Raw genomic sequence first — 24,898 nt, 5'->3', positions numbered from 1 at the left:
AGTGTGTTCTGGGTTAGATCCTGGCTCCTCCACTCAGTGATCTGCCTGAGGAGACCCTGAACTTTGCTCACCTATCATGTGGAGTGATCCACGTACTCACCTCACGGGGCTGTGTAAAATATGAAGCATTTAGCGTGGTGCCCAGCATGTGGACAGTACTCAAAATGTGTACTTAAGAAACACACACATGTGCATACATGTGTGTATGCATGGTGGGTCCACTTTTTGCACAGCCACACAATCTGCTTTTTAAAAACTCATCATATTTCGCTCCTTGGGTATGTCTAGATTCTTGTGGTTTCTCAACATGCCATTGCAGCCACACACTCGAAGTTTAACAGTTAACTCATCTCACAAAGATGGTGCCTTTCACAAGCTTAGGACAAAGGCTGCTTTGATCCTGCATGAGAAAGCATTTAGCGCACTGGAATGTAAAGATTGCGCAAATAAGCCCTGGCCACAGCTGAAACTCTCACGGTAATAAAAATACCTTCAGGCCCTTTCTGAGTTAGTAGAAAAATACTGTCGTTTTTCAAGCAGAAACTGGAGGGCCGAGATTTGGACTCCTGCATTCCTGTTAGATCAAAAGCAGCTGACATCATCATCATCATCAGAATGACTATTGGCTGAGAGCTCACCATGGGCACGTATTGTGCCAAGCACTTCCAGAACATCCATCCTAGGTGAACTTCAAATTAATCTGATGTAGTCTTCTCTCATCCCCAGTTTTTGGGTGACACATGCATGCTTAAGGCCTGTTGGCTTTTGTCCAAACTGGGGTTTGAACATCCTGCCCAGCCCCAGGCCTGCATTCTGAAGCTCTACGAGGTTGTAGCAACCACCTGTTAAGATAGAATTTCTTTTTTTCTTTGCCTTGAATTATTTTCAGGCCTAAAAGTCATTGTCTGGCTGGGCTGTGATCTTATTGATACCTGATATGTTTCACATTTGCAGTACAGCTCTAGGACACCTGTCTCCCTCCCCTTATTTTTATTTTCCCAGAATTCAGGTTCAGGAAGTTTTACTTCAGACCACTTTTTATTTACTTATTTATGCCTCGTGATGTGAAAGGGTGACTAAGTTTTCTGGAGTTAAATCCACTGGACATTTAAATAATTTCTAGAATTGTCAGTATTTTTAAAACCTTACCTCCTTCTAAGAAACTATTGGGAAGAAAGAATGTGATATTCATAAGAGCTCAGTGTACCAAAGGTGTTAATATTAGCATTGGTTATCCTAGTGAAAAAAATTAGATATACCTTTTAGTGGAGGAGTGATTAAGTAAATGATTAAGTAAAACTATGCTACATAGGTAATATGCGACTTCCTTTCCTATATAGAACGTCTATAGAATGTTATATGGACATGAAAAATAAAGTTTACGAGCCATTTTCGATATCGTTATTGAGATATTCATGCCATACTATTCATCTATATAAAGTTCAATATTTTTAGTGTGTTTACAGAGCTGTCACCCCAGTCAATCCTATAACTCTCATTTTAATATCCAGACACCTTAAATCTGTCAGTTATATTGAAAATATAAAGTAGTATGCAGAGTGGCCATAAAGTTCGTGTGCAATTTAAATTGGGCATTCACAACCATAACAAGTTTTTTACATCGAAAAGGAAAAGATAAAAGGTTTAGTAACCACTATAGGCACACCTCATTTCATTGCACTTTGTATATACTGTGATTTATTTTTAAACAAATTGAAGCATTGTGGCAACCCTGTGTTGAACAAATCTGTTGATGCCATTTTTTCCAACCGCATGTGCCCACGTGGTGTCTGTGTGTCAGCTTTTTGTAGTAATAAAGTATTTTTAAATTAAGGCATGTACTTTTGTTAGACAGAATGCTATTACACACTTAATAGACTACATACAGAGTAGACATAACTTTTATATGGCTGGGAAGTGATGAAAAGGGCATGTGCCTCACTCCACTGCAACATGTGCTTTGTTGGGGTGGTCGGGGACCAAGCCCAAAGCATGTCAGTATCTCTGAGCGCTGCCCCCATACGGACACAGACGGGTAACTGATTCCTTTCCTTTCTTGCGCTTTTTAGTATATTGTGTATTTCTGTATTTTCCAAATTTTCTGTGCTGACATGCATTACCTTCATAACAGAAGGCAATAAACTTAATTAAAACCCGAACCGAAGTCGTTATATGGGAAAGGTAACAGCCCTTTTGTTCCTTTCTCCTTCCCCTTGATATTTTTAGACCACTAACACCACCTCAAAATGAGCTAATTAAGATCATACCTTTCCTCTTAGAATGCCTTCTACCTTGTGTGTAATTAAGAAGCTTGTGCCACAGCTGGGCCCCACTCCTACCTCAGACCCTTAATCAGGAGGACGTGATGCTAAGTAGTTGGCATTTCCTTGACATCAAAAGAAACAAAGTGGAAATCTCAGCTGTTGACACAAACGAAAGCCAAAGGGCCATGAAGAGATGACACTCTGGGTGTTCTTCCCTCCTAGGCAGGGAAGCCCACGTGTGCGTGCATGTGTGTGGGTGTGAGCTTGGGAGCACGATGGGACATCACTGGCTCCATCTGAGGTTCCATCCACACACACACAGACACACACACACCCGTTGCCTGTGTGCTCTCGGGAAGGAGAGCTGGGTGCAGGCTACTTTGGGAAGGGAGGGACTTAGTTAGTTGCTATTAAACCAAGGATTATGTACAGGTGCAAGCTGCCGTGGGACTATTGTTTGGAGGGCAGAGTTGGTCAGAGGTCCACAGGTGGCACTGCGTGGACTGCTCACGGTCCGTGAGCCACCAAGGCCCCTCACAGATGTGCTCTCTGCAGACAGTGGGACTCCTCTCTGCCTGGCCCCTCCCTCGTCACCCCTCTGCCACAGAGCAGAGGCTGTTTTCCCAGCCGCTCTTCTGGCTCACTCAGGAGATTATATTCCTAATTGCTGTGCTCAGCGGAATGAAAATACCTACAGGAGTGTAGGTGAAATGAAAAATACCCACCCTGGCTTGCTCTCCAGTGGCCCGGGAAGCAGCTCTATCCAGCCTCCCCAACCCTCTCTCAGGGCTATTGTGGCTCCTGTCTTCTAAGGGGGCTCCCTGCCTCAGCTGTTACAGAGTATCTTCCCAGCTTCGTCACCTGCTGCCTGAGATCCTCCTCCCAGAGGACCGTGCCTCTGCCTTAGTTCTCCTGGGAATGCGTGGCCGCCGACCCCTCCCCACTACCAACACCCACACGGTGCCCGCTCACCTCTGAGCCTGAGCCAGAGCACAGCGCCTTCCCCAGGCTGTCCCTGGGGAGGAGGCAGGTGAACCAACTATTCCTTGGTCTGTGTTTTCATCACATGTGGTACGACTTTCCACCCTCATTTATGGCTCTTGTCACACTGTGTTAGAATTACTTACATATATATTGGTTTGTCTCTCCCATGGGAGTGCGAGTGAGCTCCTTAAAGGCAAGCACTTAATGTCATTTACCTTTTTCAATGCCCACTTCAGTGGGACTGTGTGAGAAGGTAAAAATTTAACTCAAATAGTCAAAATGCACACAGATACCAGAGCACGCAGGTGAGGGTGGATCAGTGGGGACACAGCAGACAGCAAAGGACAGCTCACTGTCTCCCAGCCCTGGTCAGCTTCCACCTGTAGTCACAAGATGAATTTAGCTTGCTCTCACAAGTCTGCTCTGTGTCTAGTCTGAAGGGATCTTGGTATTTCTAGAGTATCTTACCTAAACTGAATGCACGGTTGTTTTGCGAGCTTCAACTGGAGGTAGATATGCAATTACTTACCTTAATCTAGATCTAGTTGGAAACCGAGTAAAACCACGCAAAAGTAGTAATGTTGCTCAATTAATAAGAGGCTTCTGAGACAATCTGTAGGAGTCTCTAGGTCTAGATGGGCCTTGGGTTAAATATGTACTGTGGAGTGTACAACACAGCTGTGAATGGTTTACCATATGGGTCCAAATAACTAGAAAGGAAAGTCAGCTAAATTAGAAAAGGATGAATCTAGACTACATAAAATAGATTGTAATTAGCAGCAGCACAGCCCCAGAGTTAGTGTAAGTGGCAATAAGCTGGTACAGCTTTGGTCTCTAACTAGAAGGGGCGGGTTATGAGTTGTCCTATTATTACTGCCAGTTTTGATTTCAGCAGTATTTGTGTTTTCCGGAAGGGATGCAAAGCGGGTGCATTTCCCCCCTCTTCTCATAAGTACAAGTATAGAAGCATAACTGTGGCAAGTTTTGCACTTATTTTTTTTCTTATGCTTTTAAAAATAGAACTACTTAAGATTTCCAACATGGCCAAAAGACCAACATCCCAGGCCACTGGAAAGCAAGCCAGGATGTGTATTTTTGGTTTCACCTGCACCCTGGAGGTATTTTCATTCAGCTGAGCACAGCAATTAGGAATATATTCTCTTGAGGGAGCCAGGACAGCAGATTGGCTGGGAAAAAGTGGCGAGGAGGGGCCACGTGTACAGAGAGCACATCTGGCAGAGGCCTGGTGGCCCAGGGCCTTCTCACCCTCCTGGAAGGAACGGGAAAGAATAGACTGTTCTCCGGGTGGCGCCTGTGGCTCAAAGGAGTAGGGCGCCAGCCCCATATGCCAGAGGTGGCGAGTTCAAACCCAGCCCCAGCCAAAAAAACTGCAAAAAAAAAAAAGAATAGACTGTTCTCTGTTGCTGAGGCTTTTCTCTGTGTTCAAGTTAGTTTAGACTGAGTTCTCATCTTACAGCGGTGCTGGGGACCAAGAGGCCAGTGCTGAGTCATAGCCACCTTGGGGCTTGAGCACAGATGTTCTTTGTAATGGTGTTTGTCTGTGTAGCCATGGAGGTGCCATTCCTGAGCCAGGTAGCTGTAACACACAGGAAAAGGAGTCCCTTTCCTAATTGTGGGCATCAGCTTTTCTTGTGCTCTTTTCTGTAAAATCTGTAGCCTCATTTCTCAACCTTCCTAAGGCCGTGATGTATTTTCATTGTTACAAAGGGGTCTCGACCCACAGGTTGAGAACCGCTGCCCTAAGGAAATCCGAATGCCAGTTTCACCCTGAGACAGTGGCAGCAACCAGATTCTTACCTGCTGTCGGCAATGCCAACAAACTTCTCCACTATTGATTGGGTTATGAGTGGGTGGGAATGTCAGTTTCTCTTGCATCTGTTTGGCTTTTTTATTTCCCTTTTCATGAGGCCCATTAGAGTGGCAGGGTGCAGAACATTGCCTGCATTTTACGCATTTTCCTTCATCTGCAGTTTTATTTGACTTGACTCTGGAGAGATGGCAGAGTTGTGTTTACCTGCTGGTTCTATAGAGTATTTCAGAACTATTATTATATATTGAATGCAGACAGGGTTTGAGATTATCACGTATCCAGTGGGATTAGCAAATAGATGGTCCCTTAAATCCTTTCTAAGGAACTCAGCTGAGTGAGATCGGAACAGAATGGGGTTAGAAAGAATTTGAGTACTGGACTAAAACTTCTTAGGCACTTGGCCAAACTAGGCTTTGCCCAAGTTGGGGCTGTGTCCCCCAGCTGTGCCAGACCTCCCCCCATGTCCCCTTCCCAGCATCTCCTCCTTCCCTGTGCAATGTTTATTTTCTCTCTCATCTCTCAGGCAGCTGCCAGAGTTTATCATATAACCAGACTGCTAATCCAATGTGTGCCGGTAGCAGGAATGTGTTCTTATCTTTTCTACACCCCATATTTTCATAGACCAAAAGTCAAATGCAGGCAGGGACCAGGCAAGCTGAATGTAGAAAGCAGTTGTTAACCCAGCTAGTCTTTTTTTTTTTTTTTTGAGACAGAGCTTCAAGCTGTCCCCCTGGGTAGAGTGCCGTGGCATCACGCTCACAGCAACCTCCAACTCCTGGGCTCAAGCGAGTCTCCTGCCTCCGCCTCCCAAGTAGCTGGGACCACAGGCACCCGCCACAACGCCCGGCTATTTTTTGGTTGCAGCCGTCATTGTTGTTTGGCGGGTCCGGGCTGGGGATTCGAACCCGCCACCTTAGGTGTACGTGGCTGGCGCCTTAGCAACCCAACTAGTCTTTTCTGCATCCCTGTAAAGTAAGCTAAGTATTTTCATGATCAGTTTTACAGGCATAGAGAGGGAACTAACATGTCCCAGGACCTTTGCAGGTCTGAGTCCCACCGAATGTCGAGAGCGCTGCTGCTGTTGCTACTGCCCATCCCGGGGCCTCCCTTTGCATCTGTGGCCCATCTGGATTGTCCAGCACCACTTGTACTGAATGATCCGGAGGGAGACTTTGAGGCCAGGGGTTCTGGGCCAGCAGCACCGTGGCTGATGGGGAAGAAGATGCTTTGGGGCAGTGGTGTGGGTGTGAGCAGGGAACCTTTCTCTGTCCCTTAAACCACTTCCAGCACATGGCTGACTGGCTGGCCTAGGGGGCTGTTGGGCAGGACTGTCTCCCTCCACTGACTTATTGACAGCCATTTCCAGGAGAGAGTCTTTTGGCTCTTTCTGTTTACAAAACCTCAGTGGGGTTATCTTTTCCACTGTCATACATGGTTACTGGGTACAAAATCCCCACCCTAAGCCTTTGCGTGTACTGGACGGCCAGCCTGGTTCTATACAGGGGTGGACACATCACTATCTCAGACGGTTTTCTAGGTGCTAGAGGAGGTGTAGCGCGGTGTGGGAGGAACGTGTGTCCAACACCTGTTTTGAGGTAAGACCAATTCAAAGGGAGATTTGAGACGCTGGGCATCGATCAGCACTGAGGCAAGAGGATGCTTGCTGGGCCGGGTACAAGACCATCAGTGTCCTATAAGGCAGGGAAGCCATAATTCGGGGAAGTATCTTTTCTACTGGATCAAAATCTCCAAGTGAACGCGTGACCCCACGGACTGTACGCCCACGTCAGTAGTGAGTAGCAAGGCAAGTAAGAGCATGCCCTGGGGCCTGAGTCTTTGAGAGCCTGCTGGTCAGCACTCTGGGGCAGACAGCAAGGGTGTGCTGTGTTCCTGCCATATTTTCAAGTTTTGGATCATTTCCCTTAATAGGAGGCGGGGTTGCCCAGCTCAGTGAGCCAGGGTCCTCAATCTTGTCTTGAATGTCAAGTGCCTGGCTTGTGCAACCTCAGTGAGTCCCCGCCTTCCAAGAGCATTGGTTTTTCTCCCTGACACAGCAGGGATGACAATGACACTGGCCTCACGCAGGTGTGGTGAGAATTACACGACTGAACGTGCACGTAAAGTGTGTAGTGAGATTCCTGGCATGTGGCAGGTGCTCAGGGAAAGGTCGCGTCGTTATAATAAAAACATCCATTGTCCACACCCATAGCTCCGTGGCCCCGTCCTCTCTCTGAGGCTGCCTCTGCCCTTCCTGTTACGATGATTTCTTTTACGCTTTAAGCCTGGTATGCCCGATAATCTAAGCTGAGTCATGGTTTTCCCATGATGTAGAGAAGGGAGAACTTTTGGCCAGTTTTCCTTAATTTCCACGTCAGCCCTGTGCTGAGGGCCTCCTGGGCCCTTCATCCAACACAAATGAAACCCATTTTCTTGGTGCAGTCGCCGTGTCTCGGCAGATGTGAGTCAGCATCCTGTTCAGAACGGCTGTTGGTGCCTTGCCAGGGGCTAGAAAAACACACATTTTCCATGGAATGCCAGACGCTGGAGCTGACCTGGGGTTTCCACCCGAGAGAGGAGGAAACTCCAGGAAGCTGATTTTGTGGTTCTGGATTCGGTCATTGTTTTAAAGTGCAAGGGTTTTTTTTTTTTAATGCTTGAAAAATATGGAGGACGACTTAAGGTACCCAGGACCCCCAGCTTTCAGCTCTGTGGTCAGCACTGCCTCCCTGTAGCCGTCCCTTAGCTAAGCTCTGCTTGCTCCAGGTTGACCACAGAATAGTGACTGACCTCTTGGCCACCTTGGCCCTGAATGCTGAAGGTATTATTGTAGTTATCTGATTAGATTAGCTGACTGTTTTTTTTTTTTTTCCCCATTCAGTCAGGGAGTAAATGCTTAAAAACTCTAATGCTGTTTTTTTTCAGAAGCCAGTAGATTTGTGTCATGGTCCCTCACCAGTCTTAGAAAACTGGAATTCTTATTAGTTTTGAAAAGAAAGTTTTAAAGATCTGCCTGGATTGCAGAATGCACCATGTCGTCACCCACACTCAGTAGGGTCCCCCCGCCCACATGACTCTTTGCAGTGTGAGCCTTTGCTTAGATTACTTGGTGACCGCCCCTCTCAGATGCAAGAGGAATGGAAGGAAAGGAGGCATTATGCAGCTTTGCTGTTTCTTTATATGCCCCACCCCCACCACGGTTTCCTCTCCTCCTAGAAGGGGAGAGGTCAGGGGGTACAAAGCCAGAGAGGCAGAGCCTCACCTCCAGGGCGATTCTGTTGCTAGTGTCCTGGCACTGGGTGGGCACTGTGGACGGTGATTGTGCTGACACAGGGGGCCAAGTGTTCCGACCTCGTCCTTCAGCTGCATCCTGGGCAGAAACCGGATGATCCTTGCAGCCTCCCCCCGCACTGAGCTGTTTTCCACAGGAATAAACTGGCTCACCAATTATGAAGGCAGGTGGAGAGGAAGCAGCCGTGCTCTAAGATAAGAGGGTCCACCCCACTGGCAGAGTTATGTGTTTGGTGTTAAAACGTAGGTTGTGCCCTTCGTGGCTTTGAGTAGGCAGCTGATGATCCCGGGTTCCGTGGTTTTTTCCTTCTTCCCATTCAGTTGAAACCTGCAGACTGTGGTGTGGGAGAAATAGCTGATGCAGGTGAGGGTTTTGAGGCTGGGTGGTGGGAGAGGAGTCTCCCTCTTGCAGAAGTGGCGTCCACTTTTTCTTTGTAGTGACTGGTATTAGCATTTGTTCCCTTGTAAAGTCCCAGCATGTTAGATACTGCGTCTCAGCAGGCTGTTTGCTTGGTAAATAATTTAGGTAAAGTACATTTAGATTCCTCCAGACTGTGGTGGTTGTTGCCTCCTAAGTGAGCTTCAGGTTAACCACCCAGGCTTTTTACAGGGATTTCCAATAATTGGATTGAATTCCAGCTCTGCTGCCTGGATACTTAGCTACTACAGAAAGGAAAAAAAAAAAGCTATTTCATAGACTAGGATTGAAGGACTGCACGGCGGTTTGTGAACTCTTTCTAGGTGTTATTTCTTACCTGGGTTGCTTGAACAAAGGTAAGCACTTCTTTCTCTCAAACTGTCGTCAACCTTGTACCTCACAGGAGCCGTTGGGAGAGGTGACACAGAAGTCTCGTACACAGGCAGGTGGCTAAAGACCTTTCCATTTCCCACCCACGGCTGTCCATCTCTGTTCACGATTCTCAGATCAGGAAATACCAAGGAGCTTGTTGAAATGCTGCGTCCTGCATCTCGGGTTCTGGAGCAGTGATTTCCAACCATTTTAATTTCATAGCACACCTGAACCTATGGTTAAACGTCCATGGCACACTTAAATTATGTCGATCAAAAAAAAAAGAATATACTTACTGTCCTTTGAACTTCTTTCAAATATAATTTAGTGAAGGACTTTGACAATTTTCCCGGCACATCTGAGATCCTGGTGCGTTGTGGCAGACCTGTTAAAATCACTGTCCCGGAGTGTCTTAGGCAGTACATCTCAGGTGGGGCCCACGAGACTGTTTTTAATAAGTGCTTCACGTGTCTTTAGTGCAGGTGAGCCAAGGGCCAAATTCTGACACAGACACAAAGTTTGCATTTGTTTTCAAGAGAAAATAATTTTTCATGGGTCAGTGTTCCTGGTACGCAGTCCGGTCAGTGGAGCCCCTGAGTTGATTGCAGGAACTATTAGAATTGAAGTTAGAAGAGAGAATTATATATGCCGTGTTGTTCTGTAGCATTTTCAGATGGGGGTAATGAAGTTAAGCATAAAGCAACAACCCATTAACAAACAAGTGATTCTCCTACTGTGAAGACAGAGCAAGGGAGAGAGCACAAGCCCGGGAATGGGGTGTGGGGAGGCGAGTGCGCCTGGGAGCCCAGATGCACGTCCGCTTGAGAGTCTGAATAAATCTGTCCTGCCTGTACCTAACTGAAACTAAATGTAAGTCAGTGCTCAATGGTATCTGGTAGTGTTTCATGGAAGCAGAGCTGGAGGTCATTGTCCAAGCCCCCTGACCTGCGCAGGTGTAGAAACCGAGACCCCAGGAGGACAAATGTTTGCACAGGCAACACGTGCAAAGCTAGGCCTGTGTCTCGGAGCTTCAGGTTCTTCCGCTGTAAACCAGAAAGGGAGATAACTGTCCCCACTTGGTGGTTGTGAGGATTAGATGCTTGTGTCAGGATGTTTGACAACTGAAGAAAGAGAATTATATAGATGTCAGTCGCCAATTATTATGCATACTGTGTTTTCTTCTAACTGAAGTGTTAAGAACCATGCTGGGAATCTCTCTTTTTTTTTTTTTCCAAGACTGAGCCGCACACTGTTGCCCTGGGTAGAGTGCTGTGGCATCACAGCTCACAGCAACCTCCAACTCTGGGGCTCAAGTGATTCTCCTGCCTCCACCTCCCAAGTAGCTGGGACTACAGGTGCCCGCCACAACACCCGGCTATTTTTTGGTTGCAGCCATCATCGTTGTTTGGTGGGCCTGGGCTGGATTTGAACCCACCAGTTCAGTTGTATGTGGCTAGTGCCTTAGGCTCTTGAGCCACAGGCGCTGAACCTGGGAATCTCTTGAAATGAAGTCTACCTGATTCTGGATAAATGACTGTATGCCAAGCACTGTGTATTTAAGAAATTTTGTTGGGCTGAGCATGGTGGCTCACACCTGTAATCCCAGCACTCTGGCAGGTCAAGGCAAGTAGATTGTTTGAGCCCAGGAGATCAAGACAAGTAGGAGCAAGAGTGAGACACCCCTCCCTAAAAAAATATAGCCAGGTGTGTGGCAGGTGCCTATCGTCCCAGCTACTTGGGAGTCTGAGGCAAGAGGATCATTTGAACCCAAGAGTTTGAGGTTGTTGTGAGGTATGATGCCATGGCACTCTACCCAGGGTGACACAGTGAGAATCTGTCTCAAAACAATAAAACACCCTTTCATATGGTCATTGTGGTGAACTTCAAAGGTGCAGATAATCAAAAGAAAGAATATTTTAAGTCACCCCTAACTGCACCACTCAGATGATCACTATTAACATTTTGCTGTAAAGGCCTCTGGTATTTTCTTACACGCGCATCTATTATGTATATGCTTTTCACTCCTGGGCAACCTGCATTTCTTAACAGCACATATGTTGTGAATATTTTTCAACATTAATACCTCTGTGCCATCGTTTTAAGTGACTTGCCTACTACCCCATTGTATGTGCTAAAGAATATTTAGTCAGTCTCTTCCTGGACAGAGGTTTTTCTTCTTCCTGATATTGTTCAGTATTGTCTACAATGCTGAAATCATCTCTGAAGCTGAATCTCTTCTACAGCAATTAAGTTTCTACGTTTACATCGACTACTCTAAAAATCAGAGCTGAAGTTAGATGCTGCAGTTAAGATAAGCTGCATGTTGGTGGGAACTGGCTTTGAAATGAGTAGATGCATTTTTTAAAATGTTATTATTATTTGAGATTAATTGAAGGTACAAAGAATTAGGTTACACCGATTGCATTTGTTAGATAAAGTCCCTCTTATAATTGTGTCCCACCCCCAAGAGGTGTGCCATACACCGTGACTCTCCCCATGTCCCACCCTCCTCCCCTCTCCCCACTTGCTCCTTCCCCCACCCGCCCCTTGTATTAGCTCATTTACTGCCTTCATATCAGGATTGAGTACATTGGATTCTGGCTTCTCCATTCTTGTGATGCTTTACTAAGAAGAATGTGTTCCACCTCCATCCAGGTTAATACAAAAGATGGAAAGTCTCCAATTTTTTTAGTGGCAGAATAGTATTCCATGGTCTACAAATACTACAGCTTGTTAATCTACTCCTGGGTTGGTGGGCATTCAGGTTGTTTCCACAATTTGGTGATTCTAAATTGACTGCAAACTAATACAACCCTTTTGGAAGGAAGTATGGAGAATCCACAAAGAACTCAAATTAAACCTCCCATTTGATCCTGCAATCCCATTACTAGGCATCTACCTAAAAGAAAAAAAACATTTAATCATAGGGACATTTGCACTAGACTGTTATTTATTTTTGTATCCCCATGTCCTAACTTTATGCTTTTCGATCTTTCTGACGTACTTGAGTGTTCAGGACGCCGCCTCCGCCAGTCTTCTCTCTGCCTTGCCTCAGAGCATTGCAGTTCTGACCTTGCTGTTTCTTCTGAACTCCTGATTTCCTGTAGGCCAAGTCGTTTGTGGTTTCCAAGTGACCTTGTGGGCTTAGCAACTCTACTCTGTCACCCAAGAATTCCCTATCCAGTTATGGCAAATACTCTTCCTTTTATTAAACAAAGTTGATAATCAGGAGAGCGACCTTTCATATTCTCAATTCTTAAAATTGTGCTTTCTTAAGTTAAATGGCATGTTAGGAGTGTTTCTGATATAAAATTGGAAACTTTCAGATACCAGAAGGCATTGCTTATCTTTGTAAATACACATGTTCCAATTAAAATAGGTACTAAAATATTTTGGTGGCACTTCAGAACTCCCAATTTAGATTTAATTTAGATTAAAACACTTACTCTTTTTAATAAAGTTATAAAATTGATTATTAAAATTGCCTATTGAAGATTAAGAGCAGTGGAACGTTTATTTCCCTTACAAAACAATTTAGTCTTCAATAACTACAATTGTATTAATCAATTATGCTATTAAAATACAACTGCCATATTAAATCTGACCCATTTGTCATGACAGTTTCTATAATTATAGAAATTATACCTAGCTGCTTACATAGCTATAATCCTGCAATAAATATAAATAATTGTCTCTATTAATTCAGCTCGTGGTTACTGTCTATTAAATCCTCAGTTAAATGGCAATTTGGGAACCTTCATTTAAAATCCTCCTAAATCTTTGTTGTTCCGTTTGACTGCCAAAGCCCCACAAATGCACCTCCTACCGTTGATTCCAGAAACCAATTTACGAATAAAATAGTTTTAAAAATATAAATATTTAAAAGGTCCATTTAAGCTTGAGGTTGGAGGCTCTCAGGAAAAAAAAAGGAAGGAGGGTGTGCAGGTTGGACAGAGGGCGCTGACAGAGGAGAGGGGAACAAATCTTGGCGTCTTGGTATGTCACTCTGGAAAAGGGTGTGTAGGTTTTAGTTTGGAAAACTCCGCTTAGCGCCACCTGTGGGAGGGCCGGAGTCCTAGAGCACGCGGCTGAGTAACTGTTCACAACTTGCACAGGTGTGGACGAGGTCACCATCGTCAACATCTTGACCAACCGCAGCAACCCACAGAGACAGGACATCGCCTTCGCCTACCAGAGAAGGACCAAAAAGGTACGGGTGACTTCAGGGACAAAGGGCATTCCGTGGGGGATTGCATTTCTTCAGGCATTGCTTTGTTTCTTTTCACGACTTGTGGCTCTCCCCAGCGAAAGCCTTGCGTAACCCTTGGGTATCTCACATCCTTGTGAAAATTACTACTCGTACCATTTGGTCCCTGGGGCCTTTGGGAGCTCATCTGTACGGACCATACCCTGCTTCAACCCAGACCACACGGAGGGAGCAGTTCTGGGGATAGAAAGTGAAAAAGGCCTAGGGAAAAATAACAACGGCAACAGTGATAGATGCCGTTGAGCGAGTCCTTACTTTGTGCCAGGCACTGTGCTTAGGACTAAGCACTCTGCACATGACAGTTCCTTTCACCGTCATGACTTCTGCTGGCTCTTGCTAAGATGTTTCTAATTGAATCTCAGCACATTGTCCTCCGCCGAGGATTGATCCTAACATGCTCCTCTCATTCTTAAAATATATACTCGAATCGCTAAGAGTTTCGTAACTAACAGGCTCAGCTGGTAGTTCGTTTGTGCTGCAAGGCTATCTTCGGCGAGCCATGCTCCTGCTATTTAAAGGGTCTTTGTGTGCCTTTTCCTTCGCTTGTCCACTAGTGGTTAAGAAACAACCGGCACTTGTTCATCCTTTATTTTGTCGCAGTGCTAGGAAATTTTATTTTTAAGGATGTGCTGCTTTATTTTTAACTTCTTGCTATTAAAAGCTTTTGATTTATTCTTGGATGGTGCGGTAAGTGCAGCTTCCTGCGGCTCCCGTTTGACTTATGGCTTTCACTCAGAGCCACCGTGGGGGTCGGCTGGAAGCCTCTGGAAGAGACATTTCTGCCCCTGAGGTTGACAGTACCACCAGGGTCCTTGGCGTTGGAGGTCAAGCCTTGCTCTAGCACCCTCCCTCGCCCTCCAAAACAGTTGAAAAGGACACAAATAGGAAAGCATCTGGCTTCTCTCATCTCCTGTGCATTACGTTTTTTCTTCTAGTAGACTTAACATTAATCTTCTGTAGTGAGGCATAGAGGAGAGCGTTTTATTTCTACAGCTTCCTGGAAAGATTTGTGAGCTGGTGGAGCCAAGTTCCCACTGGAGTAGAAGGCCCAGCGCTTTGAGTGGTAGGCAAAAAATTGGTCCCTCAGCTGTCACTTACAGAATACAGTCTTAGAATACATGTAGGTATGTACACGCAGGTATACATATGATCACAGAAGCCTGGATCTTGATGGAGAACAAGGCTCTCACATGCCCTTTTGGAAGGAAGAATCACGATATGGTTCCAAGACCTCACACGCTTTGCCCTGTGCCTCCGAGGTTCACCATCACCATTCTGCTGATTCTTGCTCTCATCCTTAGGCCAAGGAGAGTTGTCATCTTTTACAAAAAGATGCATGTACTTTTGAGATCGTATCTGAAGGGAATCCTAGAAGCAAAGCAGAACCTCCCCATTTCAAAGGAGTCGTTCATAAACTGCAGGAGAAAGGCGTGTATTATAGAGCACTTTAGGATGCGGCCAGCGGCCAGCTGGCGGATGAACATGGAGAGCTTGGGCACAGCCAGCAGGAGTGAGAGGGGCTGGGAGAGGCATCTGAGTTGCTGTTTCTTTCATGGTCCAGCAGATGCCAGATTTCTCCGTGGAAGGAAGGGTTGTGTTTTATTTATCATTGCCGGCACTTTGGTTAGTGCAAAGTTCTGTGCTGGACCTTATAAGAAACAGGAAGTTGATTGGCCATAATGAGTTTGGAATAGAAGTGGAAGAATTCAGTAGGCGCCCAGATGCCATTTGAGGTTTGAACAGAGAATGGGTAGAGGGGAGTGTCGGGGGTAGGCTAAGTTTGGAGTTACCCAACCTCAAAGTTCCAAACTGGAAAGCTGGTGTTATAATTGGGAGGTGTTGCTTTTAAATCCCCGTCTAAGTGCTGTGTGTTCCTAGGATATGGTGAAGCAGGAGAAAGTAGGCAGGGAGAGGCGTGGGCCGGATTTCTAAGCTGCGTGTCAGTTCTAGCATCCTTTTTTTTTGAGACAGAATCTCAAGCTGTCTCCCTGGGTAGTGTGCTGTGGCATCACAGCTCACAGCAACCTCAAACTCTGGGGCTTAAGCAATTCTCTTGCCTCAACCTCCCGAGTAACTGGACCACTAGCGCCTGCCACAATGCCCGGCTGTTCTTTTTTATTGCAGTTGTCATTGTTTTAGTTGGCCTGGGCCAGGTTCGAACCTGCCAGCCTCTGTGTATGTGGCTGCTGCCCTAAGCACTGAGCTACAGGCACTACCAGTTCTAGCGTTCTTGACATGTATGAATGATTCAGAGGTGACTGTCTCTGAAGCAGGCTGTACATCACTCTCAGCTTGCAAGTACCTCCAGGGGCTAAACACTAGAAGCCACGGGTGTTATTACGAAGCAGGAGAGAAATAAAGAAGGGAGAGAAGGGAAAGGGTGAGAAGAAGCAAGATAATTGTTACAATAGGAGAGTTCAGTTATCACTCATGATTTACAGGGAGTTTCTTTTCTGAAGAAGTATCTAAAACACCCACATTGGATGGGCTTGAAATCTTACATTCATGGTGACAGTGGAACCCCTAAGAAAGTATATGTAGTCAGGAATTCAGGGGAGTGATTGGGGGGCTTTTGTTTTCTCTCCCATCTATTAACATTGTCCCAATCGAATGCGGACAAATAGATGTTTTCTCAGTATTAGATGAAGTGTTTTGCACAGGAGAACTTCATGACCCCACTTCCAGCTATGCTGGGGCCTCTGTTTCCCGCTGGTGACTGGAGGCAGTTCCCCCTGGAACAGCACAAACATCTTTTACAGCAGTGGTTCTCAACCTTCCTAATGCCCTTTAATACAGTTCCTGTGGGTCATGACCCACAGGTTGAGAACCGCTGTTTTACAGACTAGCAGGCTCCGAGGACTGCTTCCTAGGAGGCTCTGCACTCTGACACTTCCCCCTTAGTCTTGACTATGGGGTAGTCTGGCTTGCCTTAGGTGTTATCGGTTGCAGGCAGATTATAAAGTGCCTGCACACACAGCTTTTAGAGGAATTATACACTACTCCAGTTTCCTTTTAGTAACTGGGGAGAAAAGGGAAAATCTGATTAGATTTTCAGGGATTTTGGTAAAGAGAAGCGCAGTTTTTACATTGCTAACATCGGGTCTGTTGAAGCGGGGGATATAGTTGAGGGAGTCTGACCTGAGGATACAGAGTGGTCAAAGGCACACAGCCTGCTTTACAAACAGACCCTCCCGGCTTTTGTTTTCACTCACCGGCTTTAAAGTATTTGTTACCAACCAAATTTTCCATCTGATTGCTTGTTTTTCTGAAGGAACTGGCATCAGCACTGAAGTCAGCCTTATCTGGCCACCTGGAGACGGTGATTTTGGGCCTCCTGAAGACACCTGCTCAGTATGATGCTTCAGAGCTTAAAGCTTCCATGAAGGTAAATGCGTGTGAGATGTCGTCTCTGTCAAATCTGCTATTAATATGTGTGAATTACAGCTTTCTGGACGTCATTTTCAGTTTTGTTGAATTCTTATTTGGAACCTTTTTTTTTTTCTTTAATGAACTAAAGCTCCAAGTCTCAGGATTGGTAACAGAAATATTTCAGTTACTTGTTTTACGACTGTAAAGAAATTTCATGGTGCTGAGAAGTCAGTTACCAGCTGCTGTTACGACTGGGCACCTGGGCAGTTGGAATACCATTTGGGAAAACTACTTCCTTGATTACACTTCCTCCTTAAAAAAGCTGTGTTGTGATATGAAGGCGAAAGAACGACTCATAGCTTTTGTTAAGTGAAGCTTGCATATTCTGTCCATGCTCTCGTGGGTGTTTCTTCCTTTGATCTCCCTGTCAGTTCCACTGTTTGTTTCAAATTTGGGCAAAATTAGAACACCGTAGTGGGCATAGGGGTGATTTCAGATTATGAATGGTACCTGTGCTCAGTTCAAAGGACATTTTATCTTCTTTGTTTTTCTTCTGCAAAGTTACTTTGAATATTGAATTTTAGGTGAGACTAGATAGCAAAAATTCCAGGTTAGAAACCTCTTGCATTCTGTGCATATCCGAACATAGACGTTACAGACGTTACAGCAGAGCGTGTGGGTTCTTTTCATACTGTGTGCTTGCAACACATTGGATAGTCCGACACTGCCCTCTGCTGATGAAACTGGGGAAAGCCTCCGTGCTGTGGGGCGGCGGGGGAGGAGGCCGTATTTCTGAGTTTTTATTCTACGTCTCAGTGTGTTTTCTGTAAGCCTGTCACCAGAGCTAATGTCACAGTTCAGTTGTCATCCTTTCCCCAGAGAGCACATCAAGAGCGAGGCTGCTTCACACACTGGGCATTTCGAGGGATCGAACTTGATAGTTGAGAGCTGCTGAAAGATTTGTTAAGTCTATTTTCTCCCTCTGGTTCTTCAGCTGGGCTCAAGCTGTTCTCAGCTTATTTGCACAGACTTGCTTTGAGTTTCCTAAGTAAGCTATACTGCGGGAAAGGCATGATTAGGAATGATAAAATGTCAACAACGTTTAATGGTCCTGTTTGATAAAGATAGCCTATGCTCCCGGGAACTGAGTCTTTGGACCTTTGGTGGCATGGACGGATGACCCAGCCTTTCCTAGGTTGCTTCTGACCATCAGTGCTGCCTTAGATCAGTTTATCCTGTTTTCATCGAGAATCTATTTAGATGTGATTTGTATGGTTTTACTAGTATCTATTACTAGGTATTAGTGACTTGAAACAGACCTGTTTGAACTGTCAGGCACTGTTATAATCTATGTAATTGGGCCCAATGAAAGGCGCTTTAACTGCTAGATCTTTGACCTCGTGCCAGCTCTTCCATTAGCTATTACAGTCGAGTACCCTTCTGAAATCCATAAAGCTTGAAGTGACATTAACTGAACTATGCTTTAAAAAAAAAATCTGTTTTGACTTCTGGCAATACCAGTGGCAGTGTCTGCCATATGTTACAGTAGAAGTTGCCCTTGTGATGGGAATTGTGGACAATCTGTGGAAAGCTTGGGCCAAGTTTTGGAAATTGCCAAGGTCACCTTTGAATGTAGAGATTAAAACACTGTTAGGATTCTTAGATACTACCACTAGTAAGTGTATCAGCGAAGGATGGAAACAAATCTTATATTATTCTGCCTGTCTGGCATTTCCACAGTGTCAGGAGATAGCCTTTCTTCCAGTGCATGAGTTGTTTTTAGACTCTATTTCTATCATCCTCGAGATTAAAAAACGGCCCCTCCCTAAAATATTCAAAGGTGCTCAGTAGACATTTTATAACATTTGTATAGAATGCTGTGTGGACCTTTTGCTAACAAGGAAATAATTGGGGGCTTTGCTGAAACCTCTACGAATCGTGATTAAAAACTGGCAGAACAGCCATTGGCTCAAAGATTAGATGAAGAATAAAATTCAGAATTAACCATTAACCTGAGGCTTAGTTTGTATCACACAAGCTACATTTTCAGGAGCATATAAACTCTAATAAGTTTAATTAATAGCTAACACACTTTTCATGTGGATAAGTAAGTTTCTTATTGTATTAACACCTTATAATTGATTTACATTTTAAACGGTTGTAATTCTACTTAGTTCAAAGTGATATTTCCATATTCAGAAAGACAAGTATTAAAGAACCCTGATTATTAAATCTTGACTTTGATCATGAAGCCAGCTTTGAAATACATGTTTCACTGAGCCCTTTCAAGCTAGCTAGCACGCTCAAAAGTGTGTGTATTAAATTTGAATACATCACCCATCAAATTCTTCTCCTTTCCTAACGTGTTGCTATCTGGCTTTATTTGGCACTTCATTATTTCCTTTTGCTTTCCCTAAAATGCCTGAAGAGTGCATAATAATCAAGCAAAAGAATGAAATTTTTAACATTAACCCAGTTTTACATTTCAAAGAGGTGAAGCTAAAGATTTTATCGGAACTCTACCTTTCCTGGTAAAAAGACTTACTCTGACCTAATGATGCTGACGAAATGACAACACACACTCTTTATAGTGTTTTATTTTAAATTAGCGAGAAGAATTGTTTAATGAAGGAAATGCCTATCAATGGAAATAGTGTGTGGTTATTATAGCAACTGAAAAATAAAGAAAACTAGAAGAAGAAAAAGTGACTTCTTATAAACCCATCACCAAAGGCAACCACTTTCAACATTTTATTTAGTGCATTTCATTGGTGCCTCTTCCTGTTCAACATTTCTTTTTTCTTTTTTTTTAATGTGGTTGAACTTAAAGATGCCACTTATCACATCATGTGCTCTGGCGAGGCGTTTTTTAAAGGAATATAAAATACCATGACTTTGTGCTGGGGGTATAGTGCGGAGTCTTCAGTGGGAATGTAGGAGAATGCCAGGAGACCAGTCCAGGTCTGCAGTTCACTCGATGGAGATCAGAGAAGTAGGCTAGGGGTGGGGAAGCCATTCCCTGCTGAGCTGCCTTCTTGCTGGTTCACAGGGGCTGGGAACTGACGAGGACTCCCTCATTGAGATCATCTGCTCCAGGACCAACCAGGAGCTGCAGGAGATTAACAGAGTCTACAAGGAAAGTGAGTATCCCTATTTCTGTGATTTGTCCTCTTAGCCCCAGTTCTGTGACTTCGTCGTGGCTGCCTGGCTTTGTGTTCAGGAGAGGATGTCTGGATTATGGGTATGCGGGAGTGCCCGCCACCTTGACCGTTCAGGCAAGGTCAAGGTTTTGGCCGTGGTCAAGGTCTTTCTCCGTCTTCTCTTCGTTGCCTTCATTTTGATTGTTACATTCCACTAGAACATCTGCAAAAGGCTAGGCAGGAAGGAAAGGAAAGGACAGAAGACAATATTTAAGGAAAGATCTGATGAGGAGAACTAGAAAGCATTATACACGGATCCATTTATCGGGTGCTGTTCAGTCTCTGGGTAAGAGATTCCCAGCTCTGAACAGTGGATAGTTGAAGAGTGATTACAAGAGACCCCCGTGGACCTGTGTGCACTTAGCAGCACAGGGGGCTGTGGGTAGAAGGGACAGTGCAATGTACTTTGCTACTGCATTTATTTTAAGTTGATGTAGGCAAACGTATTTTGGGGGTATGTATGTCTTGGTGTATATATACAATGTGTAATGATCAAGTTAGGGTAGTTAGAATAGCCATCCCCTCACACATTTACCTTTCTCTGTTTCTGATTCATCTCTAGTGACTGCATTTCAGTATAGATGCTATTTTGAATACTGAAATACAAATGAAAAGCATTATTCTTACTAGTTTTTGCCATTGTGCATTTTCTCAATCACTGGATAATAAAGCACAATTATATGACTGTGTGTACTTGGGTGTAGCCCTCCAAATTTTTGATGTTCAAAACGCATACTTAGAGTCAAGAAGGTTGGGGACTAGTATTTTAACTGCAGAAAAAGTCACTGGTCAAAGGTGAGTCTGAGGATCCAGGTTAGATCCCTGGGTTGATCTAACCCTGTCTGTCCCTTGTCACTGATAATCACCCTGGCTCTGATTTCATGAAGGTACAAGCCATTCCAGAGAGTCTACCCTCGGTCTGGGTTAAGGAGGGGGGATCTGTCCAGCTGACACAGCTGTTCTGCTTTTCCGAGTCTTAGCCGGGACAGGGGTGATTGGGACGGGTAAGGATGGGAAGTGAAAAACCGGGTGTCTTATCTTCCAAGTGTACAAGACTGACCTGGAGAAGGACATTGTTTCTGACACATCTGGAGACTTCCGCAAGCTGATGGTTGCCCTGGCAAAGGTTGGTTTCCGGTTTCTTTCCTTGCCCTTGCTTCCTCCCAAGGCAAGTCACATACCTCATTTTATACCAGGGAGTGAATTAACTAAATCCTCTGTGCCTGCATCAGAAATTCAGCTGCAGTTTCGACAGTGGCTTTGCACTGTCGCTGCAGAGTTGTCATTTTGGTATAATAGGATTTCTTATCCTGCAAAACCGCATGGACTTTGGGGGCCAGAGGAGGAGATGGGTGGCTTTCAAGTTCTGGCCTGGACTTACAAGCCAGCCTTGGTCTCCTGACTAAGGGAAGGTCACTTTGGCTCTGTCAGTGACTGCATAGGACCCAGTGGGAAGTGACCCTCTTGTTTCTTTCCCCTGGTCTTTCGTCTTAGAGGAGAATTTGCCCACATAGCCCTTTTGCTGGAGTGTGAGGGGGTCTTTATGGAGCTGAATGCTAACGCTAGCCCATTAACATGGAGGAAAGCGCTTTCCCCTATGAGTCTCAAGTTCCGATCGGTGTGTAACTCAATGCCTACATGCCCGGGGAGGGAAGAGAAATTATTTTCTCAAAGAGTCCTGCTGACAAATGATCAACAGTGTGCAGCGTCCTGGCCCACTCACATCACCATCACTGCACCGGCTCCCTGGCTCTGCCCTCCCCTCTCCCACCTGCCCCATGTACAGACCTCTTAGAAATACGTTTTCACCATTTTACTCACTTGTTCAAAACTCATTTCTGCTACATCAAATTCAAAGTCTCAATTGCTTTTAAAGGTCCTGCGGTGACAGTGCAAACCCACTGTCAAAAATGCAGGCGAATTTCTGATGCAGACACAAAGGATTTAGATAATTCTCTCCCAAGTGTAAAATGAGATGTGTGAACTCGCCCTGGTCCACCCTCCCTTCATCTTCTTTGCCTGGATTCTCTGCTGCGCAGCTCTGCTGTGGCAGGGCAACACCCCCCACACCTGCAGGCATGCTCTGCCCCTGCCTGTGCTGGCCGGCTGTGCAGAATGGTGCTCTGCCCTGCCCTTCACCAGCCGCATCCGACTCACGTTCAAGCCCTACCCCCTTGTTCTTACTCTGCTGACTCCACTCTGAGAGTTTCTATAGATTATCAGGTTGTTTTTCCATTTGTTCTATGCTTATTTCTCCATCTGGTTGCAGCCTCTCAGAGGAAAGGAACTAAATCTCATTAGCTTTTTTGGGGGGCGGGGATCAGGGATGGGAATGCTGTAAGGTCTCCTCCACCCAGGACTGGATACGGAGGACGGGGTGGATGGTGGCACGGCCCAGCACCGGGCCTACCTGAACTGTTTTACCATTCCCTGGTCCTATCTAGACCTCAAAGCGAAGAAGAATTTTAAGTGGTTGTTTGCTCAGGATATCAAGTAATGGCTTACATAAGTTGAGGAGAAAGTATTTCTAGTTTAAAATACACAGAGAAATAGAGTTGATGTTCTTCATTTTTGTACTGTAGGGTAGAAGAGCAGAGGATGGCTCAGTCATTGATTATGAGCTGATTGACCAAGATGCCCGGGTAAGTACTGAGCTTTTGGCTTTGTGCTTCTGTTTTGTGGTTAAGTCTCTGGATAGTCTGTGTAGTGATCTATGCCTTTGTAACAAAGCACCCCAAACGTAGGTGCTTAAAACAACAGACCTTCATTATCTCTCAGTTTATGTGGGTTGGGAACCGAGGAGTGGCTCAGCCCGACAGTTAGTTCTGGCACAGGGTCTCTTGTGAGGCTACTGACCAAATGTTGACTAGGGGTGCAGTCGCCTGATGGCTTGACTGGGTCAGGGGGGGTCTGCTTCCAAGGTGACACACCTGCATGACTGTTGGCAGAATTCCTTACAATCCCTCCCGTAGGCGTCTCCACTGGGTTGCTTGCGTGTCCTCACAACATGGCAGTGAGTGATTCAAGAGAGAGCAAGGAGGAAACCACAGTGTCTTTTGTGACCTAATCCCAGAAGTCCCAGTTGTCACTTGTGTCATAGTCTTTCCACTGGGAGTGAGTCACTGAGTCTACCTCCTAGTCAGTGGGAGAGGAACAGGGCTTTACCTTTACCACTGGAAGGAGGAATATCAGAGAATCTGTGGCCATGTATCAAACCCACCACAGTCTGACCACAGTATTTATTAAAAGATATTCCTCGCTGTTAATTACAGGATCAATACCTGACTTGAATCCGCTCATTCAGGCTTTGCCTGCGTGGAAGCAGGAGTGTGTGCAGGGCGTGAGCTGGCTGTGCACACTGGTGTGTGTGCATTTCAAGGGAGCAAGTGAGGGGGAGCAGGAGAAGATGGTGAAGGCCCCGCCAGGGCCAGGAAGGCTTACTCTCCCTCCTGGTGGGGAGAGGGAGGGTGGCAGAGGCCCACCCTTCTTTTCCAGCCCAATAGCTCTTTTATCAGTTCTAATTTCTTGATCTTTGAGAAGTCTATGTTATGCTCATTCAGGCTGCTATGAATGATGTTCCTTACTCAGTCATCTCAAAGCATGTCACAATAGCTGCAGAAAAGAATTCATTCTAGTGCCATCTCATCACTAGCTATCTACTCAGAAGGAAAAAGTCATCTTATCGTAAGGACATATGCAATAGATTGTTCATTGCAGCTTAATTTACAATCGCCAAGATACAGCATCAACCCAAGTGCCCATTAACCCGTGAGTGGATTTGTAAACTGTGGTATATGTACACCATGGAATACTACACAGCCATAAAACAATGGAGACTTTACATCTTTTGTATTAACCTGGGTGGAGTAGGAGAACATTCTTTAGTAAAGTATCACGAGAACAGAAAAGCAAATAACCAGTGTATTCAATGCCGATATGGAGTCAGTAGATGATCTAATGGACACGCCCACACAAGAGAGAAACTCATTTCATTCAAGCTGGGAGGAGGGGCAGAGAGGGGGGTGGTGTGCTCTCCCTGAATGGGCACAAGGTAAGGGTATACGGCTCATCTCCTGGGTGAGGGGCACAACTCCAACAGGGACTTTACCTAACAAATGCAAATATTGTAATTTACATTGGTTATAATATTTGTGCCCTCATATTATTCCGAAATTATAATAAATAAATAAAAAGTTTTAAAAACCTTCATTTTGGTTTTAAAGTTCAGTATATCCCGCACAGCCCTTTCAGCAGGTGGCAAAGTTGGCGTTTGCGATGCTGAATGGCTGTCTACTTCTGCATCCGCCTCTCTTCCTCCTGCCCTTCCTGCCATTGTCAGCATCAGTTGTAACCCCTAAATTTTCCAGAAACTGAAAATGAGATTGGATCAGCTCCTTTTGTGTCTCCGTCATTTCCTGAGTCTCTAGGAAATAGCTGTCCTCAGTGGAGGGCCTCCAGCCTCTCCGCTGCTCAGTGTGCTGAAAGGGAGGGGCGGATGTGCTGAGGGACTCGGAGGTTCCTGAGCTCTGGGTCCTCTCGATTGTGTTCGGGGAAGTAGATTGTGTGGCCCTGACCTCATGAACAGTCTGCAGTCTCCAATTCTATTTGTTTGTGCCTGCGGACGGCTGCTTGTGATTAAGCCTTTTGATCTAATAGTACATTTTTGCCCATGTCTGCGAGGCGGTCATCTGGTCTCATCTGGCATTTTCAACGTGTAGCTTTGTGGGTTTTCTGCCTGACATTTCTTAGGACCTTGCTCTGGCTCGTGTGGTTCACTTTCCCTGGTTGGTTGTGCCCGCAGGATCTCTATGATGCTGGGGTGAAGAGGAAAGGAACCGATGTTCCCAAGTGGATCAGCATCATGACGGAGCGGAGCGTGTGCCACCTCCAGAAAGGTGGGCACTG

General features: G+C 45.3%; 1 protein-coding gene across 2 annotated transcripts in view; it reads left to right on the top strand.

Moving 5' to 3' along the window:
* The window catches only part of ANXA2 (annexin A2), a 46,469-nt gene that overhangs the window by 17,569 nt on the left and 4,002 nt on the right, over nucleotides 1-24,898 (top strand). For both annotated transcript variants that reach the window (XM_003784395.2, XM_012801876.1), the window contains 6 exons: nucleotides 13,273-13,367; nucleotides 16,696-16,809; nucleotides 19,843-19,933; nucleotides 21,040-21,119; nucleotides 22,576-22,635; nucleotides 24,795-24,888. In XM_003784395.2, the coding sequence (XP_003784443.1) occupies nucleotides 13,273-13,367; nucleotides 16,696-16,809; nucleotides 19,843-19,933; nucleotides 21,040-21,119; nucleotides 22,576-22,635; nucleotides 24,795-24,888 (534 nt within the window). The remainder of the gene's footprint in view (nucleotides 1-13,272; nucleotides 13,368-16,695; nucleotides 16,810-19,842; nucleotides 19,934-21,039; nucleotides 21,120-22,575; nucleotides 22,636-24,794; nucleotides 24,889-24,898) is intronic.

This window comes from Otolemur garnettii, unplaced genomic scaffold, assembly GCF_000181295.1.
Source record: "Otolemur garnettii isolate 467f Iridium unplaced genomic scaffold, OtoGar3 scaffold00011, whole genome shotgun sequence".
Lineage (NCBI taxonomy): Eukaryota > Metazoa > Chordata > Mammalia > Primates > Galagidae > Otolemur > Otolemur garnettii.
This window is presented reverse-complemented; position numbering and strand designations above follow the sequence as displayed.